This window comes from Notechis scutatus, chromosome 6 (assembly GCF_049901735.1).
Source record: "Notechis scutatus isolate UNSWTSFEM ecotype Mainland chromosome 6, rNotScu1.2, whole genome shotgun sequence".
NCBI classification, from domain to species: domain Eukaryota; kingdom Metazoa; phylum Chordata; class Lepidosauria; order Squamata; family Elapidae; genus Notechis; species Notechis scutatus.
In genome coordinates, this window is record NC_142014.1 from 57,292,515 (window position 1) to 57,306,634 (window position 14,120).

General features: G+C 38.8%; 1 protein-coding gene across 2 annotated transcripts in view; it reads left to right on the forward strand.

Moving 5' to 3' along the window:
- LARGE1 (LARGE xylosyl- and glucuronyltransferase 1) overlaps positions 1-14,120 on the forward strand; it is a 360,189-nt gene that overhangs the window by 326,349 nt on the left and 19,720 nt on the right. For both annotated transcript variants that reach the window (XM_026694958.2, XM_087968395.1), the window contains 2 exons: positions 511-674; positions 5,873-6,151. In XM_026694958.2, coding sequence (XP_026550743.1) covers positions 511-674; positions 5,873-6,151 — 443 coding nt within the window. The remainder of the gene's footprint in view (positions 1-510; positions 675-5,872; positions 6,152-14,120) is intronic.

Consider the following 14,120-nt stretch of genomic DNA (forward strand, 5'->3'; position numbering starts at 1 on the left):
GAAATGTAAAAATTTGGAATCACACTGTTCACCAAAAGAGATGTTTGTAAAAGATAAAAAAAAAAAACTTTTTTTGAAAAAAAACATGTAGCTCAATTTCTCCACAAAATTTAGGATGAGCTGTCAGGAATTAACATCAGTGTCCCCATGCATCTGTTCTCTGAGGCACTTAATTAAACAGCTGCAGGAAGGTTTGAGTCTGGGCTCATCCAAACTGTCAGGCTGGGCTTATCCAAATTGCCTGGTTACCTCATTGCCAAAAGAGGCTGGCAACTATTTAGGGAGAGAAAAACAGAAATCAGTGACCTCTATGAACCCCACACTAAGGTATGAAGTAGCTCTTCATTTAGGGCTTGCAAACTGACTTTATGGTTTGGGAGGCGGTCATATGCAGAGTAGATATGATATCATATGAGATGCTTGATTTTATATTTGTTCTTCAGTAAAAGATTCTAATTAATATTCTCTTGCTTATAGTTTTGTGCAGCTTTTTGTGTTTTTGTGTATTAGCTACAGAAACAACTATCCGAGCTGGATGAAGATGACTTATGTTATGAGTTTCGGCGAGAGCGTTTCACCGTTCATCGGACTCACCTATATTTTCTACACTATGAGTATGAGTTTGCTACAGATAATACAGATGTTACACTGGTGGCACAGCTCTCCATGGACAGGTAAGGAATGTAATGTTATGTCCTCATAGACAATTTATACAAATGCAATTACTTCCAGTTGGTGATTTTAGAAAATTTTATATGTAATCTCTTGGTGGAAGAAATTATATTTTAAGCCTTTTGGCAGTAAATACCACAGTTGTTTCCTTTTCTTTTGAAGTATTAGCAGTTAGACTAACAAGAAGTGGAAGATCAAGCTTAGAGTGAGAAATTTCTGTGATGTACATTTGAGAGAATTATGTGTTTGGAATGGATAGATTGATTTTGTTTGCAGTTAAGTTAGATATATGGAATTATTTAGAAAAAGGAATAACCAAGTAATATTGAATGGTGACTCAATAAGATATTTTTATTAATTCTCTATTTGCTTCTGCAGCATAGTTCCCTTGCGCAAGTTGTATTGATTATTTTTTTCTAAATTAGTTTTTTGACCTACAGTTACCACTGACCTTGATACATACATAAGAAATACAGGTCTATCAAAGGCAATACCTTTGTGTGGGACACACTGTAATCCTTATCTCAAGGTCAAATGGCTTGGAGAAGGCATCACCTCTAGGGTCTAAAAAGGTTCCCATTTTTTGGAAGAAGCAAGATTCTTCCAATTTTTCTCCAGGATTTGAATTCATTTTGGATTCAAGGGAAGAATTTGTATTGATGGATGGAGGCACTTGTCTTTATTCAGAGAAGAAAAAAATACTACTCAGTCTGTTAGCCCTATCCTGTCCTATCTCATCTAACCTATTTTCAGCTTCTTTTCAGTATCAGGGGTGGGCTTCAAAAATTTTAGCAAAAGGTTCTCTGCCCGGTTGCTGATGGACATGGCCTAGTTGGCCTCCTGCACCATGGCAGGGGTGGCATTTTTGCCCTCCTCAGGCTCCAGAGGCTTTCCTTGAGCCTCCGGGAGGGCAAAAACAGCCTCCCTGAACTCCGGAGGCTCTCTGGAAGCCAGAAATAGGCCCATTTCTGGCCTTCCCAAACTTCCGAAGGCCCGTTTTTCACTCTCCCCAAGCCTCTGCGCTCCCTGCATCCAAAATAGGCGACGTGGGGACTCCTGGAAGGGGTGGGATGGGCTGAGCCATCTAGGAATGGGATTTGGGGTTCTCTGAACTGCACAGAATCTTAGCTAAGGGCTATCCTAAACCCCTGCAAACCCGCAGCAGCCCACTCCTGATCAGTATGTTATTTATCAGACTTAGTGATTATTTCCTTCATGAAAAATCAACACATATTATTCCTGCTAAAGAATCACTCAGTCATTTTATTTCCTGTTATGTGTTTCAGTGTGGGGGTTCTTATTTGTTTGGGTTGTTTTTTTTCAATTATCTTCAAACCTTTTTCTTTTTTCAAATTACATTTTTCCCATAGCAGTTGCACTCGTTTTCTGTGATATTGTCATGGACAAGCTGAAATACTAATAATTGAGGCAGCTAATGTATTGATCTAGCAAGGCATGCAGCAGAAAGAGAGGACTAGATCAATCTGATTGCATAACTTTATAACCTGCTTCCTCTGAACATAAGACCTGTGGCAGAGACTAGTTTTGTAGCAACATCTAAGTTTTAAGGTGCACTGTTGTAGGAAGTATAATATTAAGAGCTGAACATGGAAGAGAAACATTGAGGAGAACAAAGCAGAAGCAGTTTCCAGACATACTGAAAAATCTCTCAGACTCTGAGACAAAAGCCTTCTGTTGTCTTGTCATGAGAAGTTTTTCCCCTCATTCAACAACTGAAAGAAGTATTCTCTTGGAAGAGAAGGCTAGGTAATAAAAAAAAAAAAAGTTATGTACTTGTACTGCAAGACCAGGAAGATAGAAGAAGCTTTCACTTTGGATTAACAAAAGATCCTAGTTTGTGTTAATAATTTACTCATTTGCTTTTAATGCAACCTTTAGCTATTCTACAGCATTTGGGAATTATGGTTTGATAAGCTGAACTGAAAATGTTTTTCTCTCTTTTAATTACTTTTCAAACTTCATTTGAAACTCCACTGATAAGCAGAAAAATCTGCAAAGTAGACAAACAAGAAGCTTGATGTATTCACCATGAATAGCTTGGAGTTTTTCTTCACCATTTACTTATTACCTTTACTAAGACTATGCAGATTTTGAAAAATAGCTATCAGGGAAATACTAAATCAGAAGTAGTCCAATAGCATCTTTTCCAACATTTTACTAAAAAGCACGTACTTTCATGAATAAATGTATTTGCTAGTTGGAAAAGGTGCTTCCAGATTCTTCCTATTTATTTGCCGCCATAGACTAACATAGATTTCCTTTTACAAAGAAATATTAGACTAGAAATTCATTAAGACCTGTTATTTCTTTCTTTCTTTTTATCAGCTACATTCCCAAACACAAATAACTCAGCCATTTCTTCTCTCAGTCAATAAACTGAACTGTGATGCTGGCCATTTTTTCCATTTCTCCCAGAAGTGTCGTGGAGGCTGCACTACCAGCTGTCTTTCTTTTTTATTTCTATGCCCTTTCCACTCTGGAGGTAAAATTTAAAAACCCAGTGTGGTACATTTGGAACCATTGCTCAGACAGACTCAGAGGCACGTGAACATTTTCTTCTGTTCCTTAGTAGTTTTTTCCTCCTGGCCACAAGGGGAGAAGGGAGGAATGAAAATAAGAGATAAATGGAGGACTTATTAATCCTCCATTTATCTCTTATTTTCATTCTTCCCTTCTCCCTTTGTAGCCATGAGGAGAAAACTACTCAGGAACAGAAGAAAATGTTCACGTGCTCCTTTAGGGTTTTCACACAACATGAGGTAGTTAGTTGATCATAGAACTGAATGCTTAGTCTGAAGCAGAGGTGGGCTGCACATACTTTAACAACCGGTTTGCCAAAAATGTGAGTGCATGCACCATCCTCACTTGCATGCAGCTGAAAAACCAAGGAAATTTCCTGCGCGCAGCAGCCAGGGTAAGTAGACCAGGCAAGGCGCGGAACGCAGCTAGGTGGGGCACATGAGCAAAAAGGTGAGATATATATAGGATGGGATAGGCCCTGGGTGGGTGGGCGGGCTCAACCAGTGGTCGTAAATACCAGTACGGGTGAGCCGGTCTGAACTGGCAGCAGCCCACCACTGGTCTGAAGGCTCAACAGTACCAGATCTACTGTATGTGCAGAAATCTGATCTCTGGGTTTGACTGAGTATTTTACACAGGTTAGAGAGCCAATACAACATGCTTCCCACAATGAACTAGTTAGTGGTTTTAGTTCTACATCTACAAATTATAACAAAAGCCTTAGTAAGACCACACCTAGAATACTACATCCAGTTTTGGTCACCACACTATAAAAAAGATGTTGAGACTCTAGAAAAAGTACAGAGAAGAGCAACCAGAATGATTAGGGGATTAAAAATTAAAACATATGAACGGTTAGAGGAATTGGGCATGGCTAGTCTAGTAAGGAGAAGGACCAGGGGAGATATGATAGCAGTGTTCCAATATTTGAGGGGCTGCCACAGGGAGGAAGGGCTCAAGCTATTTTCCAAGTCATCTGAAGACCAGACAAGGAATAATGGATGGAAACTGATCAAGGAGAGATTCAACCTAGAAATAAGGAGAAATTTTCTGACAGTGAGAACAATCAACCAATGGAACAGCTTGCCTTCGGAAGTTGTGGGAGCTTCATTGCTGGAGGCTTTCAAGAAGAGATTGTACTGCCATTTGTCAGAAACAGTGTAGGGCCTCCCACTTGGGCAGGGGATTGGATTAGATGACCCCCAAGGTCTCTTCCAACTCTGTTAATCTAATTTCCAAATATAAGAATAATCTTCTTAAGGAAGGAGGAAGGGAGGGAGGGAGGGAGGGAAGGAAGGAAGGAAGGAAGGAAGGAAGGAAGGAAGGAAGGAAGGAAGGAAGGAAGGAAGGAAGGAAGGAAGGACATTTCAAATTCAAGCTATTCACATTTGAAACAATTACATTAAATTCAAAACATCCAGCACACCACTAGTGCTTAATGTAACCAGGAAGCAGATTCTTCTAATCACTTCCCCGCAATTCTACTAAAGGCATACTCTTACTTTGGCCAAGGCTGAAAGCAGCCTCATTCCGCAAATGAGTGAATTCTGGAACAAGATTGCTTATTTCACAGGATGTCTGAAATAATATGGATTTTGATGGATCTTACATTTCCTACCCTGACATTAATAAGCAAAAGAGACAGAAAAACTATTGCATCTCTGAATAAAAACAGCTTCGCATAAAGTCATATTGTTTTTTGCATTTATATCTTCATAATCATGTATTTTAATTGAATCTAGAATGGAAATAGTTCCTGGAAGCACACAGATTATATTGCAGTGCTGTTAATTAATGCAAAACTGTATTGTGCTTGCTAAAACACCCATGGCATATCTTGGAAATAAATTGTTTAAGGTGCTCCTCGTTAATATTTTCTTCTGTATGTATTTGTGATTCGCCATCTTTAACCAGAAAGCCTTGTTTTCCTGAGCGCAAAACAACCCTTTTTACTATTAGACTTCTATTACTATTATTATTTATTTGATGAAGCTTCTATTTATGCCTTTTTAATTTATCAATCTTTTTTTAAAAAACCACACTGCCTTGTATTCCTTGTGAACATAATAAAATGAACAGTGAAGTAATTACTTATCCCTTCCTACTTCTTGGCTTATCTATTTTCACTGTTTAGAAAAATACATGTTTTGTTCTGAAACAATTACATAAAACTGCTGCATTTGTTGCTTTCCCTGTTCTCGGTGGAGACATAAAACCTTGAAAATTAATTATCTTTTCCCTTCTAGAGAGAATAGACATTGTACTACAATAGTTCTTTCTTAGGCTTTGATTCCCTAGTGTTTTAACACAGGCCATGTTTAGCTAAGGATTTCTTCCTTTTATTTTTTTGAGTGAATCTCTGTGGAGGTGCACTATATAACATTTGGATGAAACAGGGTTGATCCTGCTTGGTCTTTAGATAGGAGACTAGGTGGAAAATTCAGGGTGCGGAGGTAGAAAACAAGGAAACTGGAAATTCTTCCTATGTAGTGCCCCCCAGAAATGTGTGGAGGTCTCCAAGCTGTCACCAAGAGAATGGTAGACTTGAATACATCTTTAACCTTTTGAAAATCAACACCAAGACAGGAAGGCTTGCCTAGGTCAACCAAACTAAGGAAGATGCCTTTTTCTGAACTTTTCTTTCTTTCTCTCTTCCTAGACTGCAGATGCTTGAAGCCATTTGTAAGCACTGGGAAGGGCCGATCAGTCTGGCACTCTATCTTTCCGATGCAGAGGCCCAACAATTTCTGCGCTATGCTCAAGGTTCTGAGGTCCTCATGAGCCGTCATAATGTTGGATATCACATTGTGTATAAAGAGGGACAATTCTACCCTGTGAATCTTCTGCGAAATGTGGCTATGAAACACATCAGCACTCCATACATGTTTCTGTCTGATATTGACTTCTTGCCTATGTATGGACTCTACGAGTACCTCAGGTAAACCCCCCTCCCCGCAAATCATTCCTCTCACAAACAGGGTGGCCAAGGTGGTGTAGTGATTAGGACCAGAAGTGGGAGAATCCAGGGTTTAGGACTTTGGGCCAATTACTTTATCCAAGCCTACCTACCTCATACATTGTTGCAGGAAAAATAGGAGGAGGAAATACTTTGTAGAACAACTTAAACTCCTAAATAAAAAAGTGGGACAGTAACGCATACAATTTTCAGTCCTTAAGCACAGTTTTGATAGAGACAAGTTATATCAGTTGGGCTGGTTATATAGGAGTAACATAGCTTGAACTGGAAAGGCAAGAAACAGCCAGAAGATACAGCTTTATTTATTTATTTATATGTTATATTTGCCTAGACAAGCATAAGAGACAAAGAAAGAGATGGTTTAATGCATTGGTTCCCAAAGTGGGCGGTACCACCCCCTGGGGGGTGATGGGATGCCTTAGGGGGGCGCGAAGAGGCAAGGGGGCTGGCAGGGGGGGCATTAAGAGGTGGCAGGGGGGCGTTTGAGGCACCGGCCCTGCAGGTTCACTCATTGACTGTAGCACCGCTCCAGAGCAGGCGCCTCCAATGCGGAAGCGGTGGCATGTTACGTGCCGCCACGGCCACATTCAATGTGCCACCCCCTGCCGCCTTTTATCACCCCTCTGCTGGCCCCCTTGGGGACGCTAAGAGGTGGCAGGGGGCGTTTGAGGTGCCAGCTGGCCCTGCAGGTTCACCCATTGAGGCGCCGGCTCCGGAGCGGTGCTACAGTCAATGGGGGAACCTGCAGGGCCGGCGCTCAATTCCCCTGCCACCTCTTAGCATCCCCAAGGGGGCCAGCAGAAGGGCGCTAAGAGGAGGTAGGGGGGCGGCACATCGAACACGGCCGTGGCAGCATGTAACGTTCCACCACTTCCGCATTGGAGGCACCGGCTCTGGAGCAGTGCTAGTCAATGGGTGAAACTGCAGGGCCAGCTGGCGCCCGAACGCCCCTGCCACCTCTTAGCCCCCTCTGCCGGCCCCCTTGGGGACACTAAGAGGTGGCAGGGGGCGTTCGAGGCGCCGGCCCTGCAGGTTCACCCATTGAGTGTAGTAATGCTCCAGAACCAGTGCCTCGAATGCGGCAGCACGTTGGGAAAAGCCGCTGCTCTCTCTCTCTCTCTCTCTCTCTCTCTCTCTCTCTCTCTCTCTCTCTCTCTCTGGAGGGAAGGAGGGAAGGAGGGAAGGAGGGAGGAGAGGGAGAGAGAGAGAGAGAGAGAGAGAGAGAAAGAGAGAGAGAGAGAAAGAGAGATACCTGATGCATCAGATTGAATGAGGCCTAGTTTAGACTGAGGCCCTTTTCCACATTGAAACATCTTTGCCAGCACATTGAAACCTCTTTGGCTTCTATTAAAGGTTTTGTGGACGAAACATGGTCAAGACTATCAGGAAGCTCTCACATTTTGTTGAGGCTTTAAACAGGATCCATTGGACCAGATCTCCACCCTAAAAAATATTTTTCCCCAATGTATTACAGTGCCAATTCTGAAGAAGGCAAAACCAAAATGTACTAGTAAATTACAAGGAGATCACACACACACACACACACACTCCCTTCTAACCCTGCTGGAGCAGGTGATTGGACTAGAATAGATATCTCATTATCTTTCTCCTCCCTCCCTCCCTCTTTCTTTTTCTTTCTGTCCCTTCCTTCCATCCCCCCCTCTTTCTTTGTCCCTTTTTCTTTCTTTCCCTTTTCTCTTTCTTTTCTCTCTCTCTTTCTCTCTTTCTTTTCTCTCTCTATTTCCCTCTCTCAGCTCATCCCTTTGGATCAGGGGTCGCCAAACTTTTGGACCTCAGGGACCACAAAACTCATAATTTTAAATCCCGGAGATCACTAATATGAATTTTGACTGACGGTGGCTTTCTGGTGTTGGTGGGAGAGAGAGAGATCTGATCCAACCTCTCTCTCTCCCTCTCTCTCTCACACACAGGCAGGGGTGGGATTTAGACCCCTGATCTAAAGTTGTCAAAACTCCAAAAACTGGTCAAGTAGCTCTGGGGAGGCCAGTCATAAATTAGAACACTTGCTAAATAACCGGTCATTAAGTGAGGACCACTTGTATTTGGTTTGCCAGTCACCTGGCCACGCCCACCCAGTCACATGACCAGCAAACTACACCCACCCAGTCATGTGACCAGCAAACCACACCCTTAAATTAGGCCACATCCACAGAAATTTGAATCCCATCCCTGGTGGGGGCACCGAGGATGAGTTTGTAGCACCAAGGGGGCAGTGGACCGAAAAAGTTTGGGGACCACTGGTTTAATGTAAAAGCAGGATGGACAATTTTGTGCAAGATAAAATTCAGAGATTTGGGGGCGGAGGAAGTTAATGTAATAGAAGCTGTGGGATAATGGTTATTATGGCTCACAAAAAAAATTGAAGAACAGTTCCAAAAATGGGGGCACCTAATGTCTTATTTCTGCTCTCTTTATTTATCCAAGAGCCTTTTATTTTTTCTGATGTCACATCTTTCTCCAGTCTTATATTTTCCTCCCTCTTTTTCTCTGATTCCAATAACCTTTAAGGACAGAGATCTAAATTAGGCCAAAGCTTATATGTGGCCCAAAGGCCACAGATTTTTGCCAGGCTATTTTAGGTAGAAGTATCATGCCTGAGAATCGTCTAAGATATTGCTTACCCTCAGGAGATGCAAATCTTGATAAATAAGTATGAAGGGGGTCATTAAAGTTAATGTAGCTCTTATAGCAGCAGTATTTGAGGCATGTGCGGAACCTGAAAAAAAATTGACTGCTTTAATGAAAAGCAGGAAACAGCTATGATGGCATGATGCTGAAAACATTTCTTTCTTAACATTGGTGGTGCAGGACTTAGAATGCATATTGTAGGCTAACTCTGCCCAGTGCCAGGAGATGGATCCTGACTGGCTCAAGGTTGACTCAGTCTTCCATCCTTCTGAAGTTGGTAAAATGAGGAACCAGATTGTTGGGGGCAATATGCTATCCCTGTAAACTGCTTAGAGAAGGCTGAACAGTGGTATACTGTGAAGTGGTATACAATATATATTGTTTTTCAAACCTGTTCTAACCTAGTAAACATCTCACCCATTTTCTGAAAATTAAAGGAATCTGTAAATGACTATATCTGGAATGTTGACATCCTGGTTTTCTAACCATCTACTAAAAGCAAGGTATCTCAAAAAACATGCAGTCTTTTACTAGAGATGATTGAAGATAGATGAAAGATAGATAGATAGACATAGAGATATTTAGAGATATAAAATAAATATATCAGTATATTGTGTGTGTGTCACTAGAACAGCTTTTCAGTATGATCCTTCCAGATGTGTTGAATTCCCAACTTCCATAATTCTCAGTTGGCGTGGCTATGCTACCTGGAGAAATGTGAGCTGAAGTTGAGCACATCTGGAGAGAACCAGCACAGTGACACTTGTATAACAAGGTGTATTCCCAAAAAAGCGGAGAACTGCTCCATTTCTAAGTCACCTTAGCTTAGAACTGGTTAAAAACTTCAATAAATGTACAATCACATTCTGTTTCAGCATGGCAAAGGGCCAGATGACTTATAGGTCACTCCCATCTCCAATATCTGTACTTCCAGGATGATTTTAACAGAGCGGCTGTGAAAATGTTATTGAAGTTGTTATCTCTTTGACATACTGTTAACCCATCACTATACCTTGGAAGCAGAACTGTGATCAAACAAGGTAGATAAATGATTGAAAGACAAAATCTTGTCAAGACAGAATAATTATTGTACTCGACTTTGGAGGTGAAGGGAGGGAATGACTTCAGTGTGTACTGTATGAGTGGTAAATGTGAATGTTGGTTTTTATGGGCTTCAGTCTTTTTCTCTGCTTACATGGTCCTTTGCTCATGATTTTATTACCTTCTTCCTGTGTGTAGAGCAAGGAGGACATCTTGTGGCCAAAGAGCTTTGATTTTTATGAATTCTCATTTTGCAAGGAGATTATTTTTCTATCCACTTTTTATTATGAATTTTCCAGAGTCACTTAGGTAAGAAGAGTAGTGTAGAAATGCAACAAATAAACTATTACCTCTTTTTTTTTTTTTTTTTTGCTTACATACTGTTAAATTATTTGATTATCTATTGATGTATTGGCACAATCATAGCATGTGTTCTTAAAATATATCCCTCATTATTCTAGTATAGATAATGCTAAATATAAAGTTATGTTACAATCTTCTGAATTATTTTATCTTGCTTGATGCTGAATATAAATTACATTAGTGCTGTCAAAATCTGCATAACCACTCTAGCACCCAAGTTTGGAAAATATGTGTTGGGCAGTTATTACCCATTCAAGTTTGCTTTTTTTCTGATGGATGTGGCTGTTGTCCTTTGCTTAAATTCCTAACAAAGAATTATATTCCTCTGGACTCTGAGGTACCCTTAGATGTATCCTAGGTAAAAAAAAGTTAATTGAGTATTTTGAGAAATTATTTATATAACGGTTATTTAGATAATGTTGCATTCAAATGCAATGTTAAATAGTAAATGGTTTATTATGAGATGAGTAAGTCTTAGATCCTTTTCCCTCCTCATTCAGTTCTACCAAAAGGAGGAAGTTAGCAGGTTTTGCATCCAGGTTTAATTAGTCACATATGGTTTGTCCTAGTTATGCTTTACAAAATAAGCCAGATTCAAACCGAGTTATGAAGTTGGTTTATTTCTGTTAAAACATAGTCAGTTGTTATATAGTCAATGTTCTGTTAAAACATATTCAGCAATAGAAGTCATTTTCTAATGTTTGAATATAATATTTTCTCAAAAGAAAAACAACCTTAAGACAATCTGCCCCCAATCCATCTCCAAACAAGAACTACAAAAATTATGAACATGGGAAAATCCTCTGCAGTGCTGAACTTTGCCATTGTGTTAACTGGAGTTGTCAAATAAAGCCAAGACCATATCTAGAAAAGAATGTTTCTGTCCTACTTATTGCAGGTGCATTGAGGTAGAAGAGGTTATGAAAGTGACGTTTGTTGACTTGGTGCTGAAGCATCTAAACACTTTTATTTGCTAAGTTAATTATTAAAAGATAGAGTTGATTAGCATTTTTTACCTGCCTAATGCAGAGATGCAATTCAGCTAGAACAATCAATCAGTGGAACAATTATTCAGTGGAACAACTACCTGGAGAAGTTGTGGATGCTGCAATACTGGAAGTTTTTAAAAAGAGATTTGACAACCATTTGACTGAAATGGTATAAGGATTCCTACCTGAGCAAGGGGTTGGACTAGAAGACCTCTAAGGTCCCTTCCAATGTTGCAATTCTGTTATTCTTTTAGCTACACAAAGCATTGATGATGCATTTATAAAGAAAGGTCCAAAGGTTTTGTTAATAAATTAATAAATTTGTTAAGAAATTGTAAAACAATAAAAATTCAAATCCACTCCTTACATATCGTGACATAAAATACTTTAGGTATATGTTGCCTCATTATCACTTGGGTTGAATCATATAGATTTGAAAATATATTAAGTTGCTTTACAGCTTTTTTCCTAGCAGTATAATTTAGTGCACTATGGGATGATGCGAACACTTCAGGCCAGAATGTGCCTTTTCCTCATCCCAGGAAGTATGTGAACACTAAGGTTCAAACTTCTAAGTAACATTTTCATTATTTCTCCCAATTATAATCTCCAAACATATTTGGAATAAAAGAATCATATTGGTAACCTTTATGTCTTATAAGAAACAAAAATATTTTCAAATTATTCTTTATTCTAAGAAATAAAAGTTGCATTGGTATAAGTCTTATATTCTAAAAACCTTTCAACTATAAATACAGTAAATTAAACTTCTTTCTTGACTCACCACTATCCTCTTTATGTCCCAAACTGCAAAATACCCAAAAGAAATTAATTGCATTGTGATAAATCAATCTAGGGTCTCACAAGTCCAAAACTAGAGACCGATACCAAGAATGCAGTCAAATTGTTTTCAAGGCCAAGGTGTTCCAAACCAGCAGTCCCCAACCTTTCTTGCACCAGGATTTCATGGAAGACAATTTTTCCACAGACCAGAAAAGGTGGGGGGTGGGTTTGCAGAAAACCTAGATCTTGCACAAGCTTCATTCGCTCACTCGCCACTTGCATGCTCTGTTCCTAACAGGCTGTGGACCAGTACTAGTTTGCAGCCTGGGGATTGGGGACCTCTGTTCCAAACAATCAATGTACAAGGTTTTTTGATAAACATGAGTTAAGAGACCAGGCTAATTGTTTTGTTTCCAGTGCATGACAGGCAAACTGAGCACCTGTGACTCTTACTGGGCTTTTTGAGGAAGTCATCAGTTCTATAAACTTTTTCAAAATGGTACTGGGTCTCACAGCTTGCATTTTCAAATGCCCCCTCTTCTTTTTTTTTTTTTTTAATTTTTATTGGTTTTTAAAAACAAACAAAACAAAACAAAAAAACATCAAGCTATCTTCCATATGTGTACATACAGTGTGCCGGTTGGTTTACAAATTGTTTTGTGCTTCCATTTCGTAGTCTTCAATTACAATTACATTGCATATAATCTCATATTGTCAATCAAAAATTAAATACCTTAGTATCATTATTAATCAATCATTTGACTATACTTTTATTCATTCATGTTTTACAAGATAATCATAATTTACTTAGTTTATTTTATAACAGTTCATATTATCATCCCAAACCTATCCTAAAATCATTTTGTAGATATAATAAGAAAGAAGTACATCTTTATATATTTATTATTTTCTAAAAGTCTACATATTTCATTACTGTATTTTATTGTCTAACCATTGATAGAAAAGATCCCAAATTTTATAAAATTGTTCATCCTCTTATTCTCTAATTTCAAATGTCAATCTACTCATTTCAGCACATTCCAATATTTTCTTAATGATCTCCTCCTGTGATGGTATTTTCTCATTTTTCCAGTTTTTAGCAAATACAATCCTAGCCACTGTTAATACATTTACAATCAGGTATTTCAAGTCTTTACTATATATTACAGGTAAAATTCCCAATAAAAATATCTCTGGTTTCAAGTCTATATGTTTTTTTGTCATTTTTTCAAACCACATGTAGATTTTAGTCCAGTATTTTTTAGCATCCGCACAAGTCCACCACATATGGTAATATGAGCCAGGTGTCTGATGACATTTCCAACATTTTTTGGATTTATTCTTGAACATTCTTGCTATTCTTGTTGGGGGAAAATGCCACCTGTAAAACATCTTATACAAATTTTCTTTATATGCTGTTGACATTGTCATTTTATAATTTTGAGACCACAATTTTTGCCATTTCTCTAAATCGATCCCATATCCAAAATTCTTCCCCCAAGCAATCATAGTTTCTTTAACTTGTTCTTCTTCTAATTTAATTTCTAATAAATATCCATACAGTTTTTTAATCACCTTTTCATCAGTGCCTGTCAAAATCTTATCTAAATCAGTCAATTTATCATAGAAACCTTCCATTTTAGAATCTTTATCATACCTTGAATGTATTTGCGCATATGAAAACCAATTCATCTTTATACCTTGTTCCTCTAGTTTTTGTATAGATTTGAGTTCACCCTTTTCATTCAATATTTCACCATATCTAACTGTTTGTTCCTTTTTGTATATTATAGGATAAGAAAATGCTTCAATAGTCGATAACCAGACTGGAATTTTCAAATAACATTGTCTTTTAATCTTCTCCCACTTTAACCACAGAGACTCTCGTATATAATGTCTTCTAAAATACTCCTGTGTTTTAGTTCCTTTATAGTATACCATAAAAAAGCATGCCATCCCAACAACAAATCATGTCCTTCTAATGTCAACAATCTAGTATTTCTTAGTGTTATCCATTCCTTAACCCACATCAAATTTGTAGCTTGATAGTACAACTCCCAATTAGGCAAACCATATATATTTCAACACAATTTTATTTAGATCTT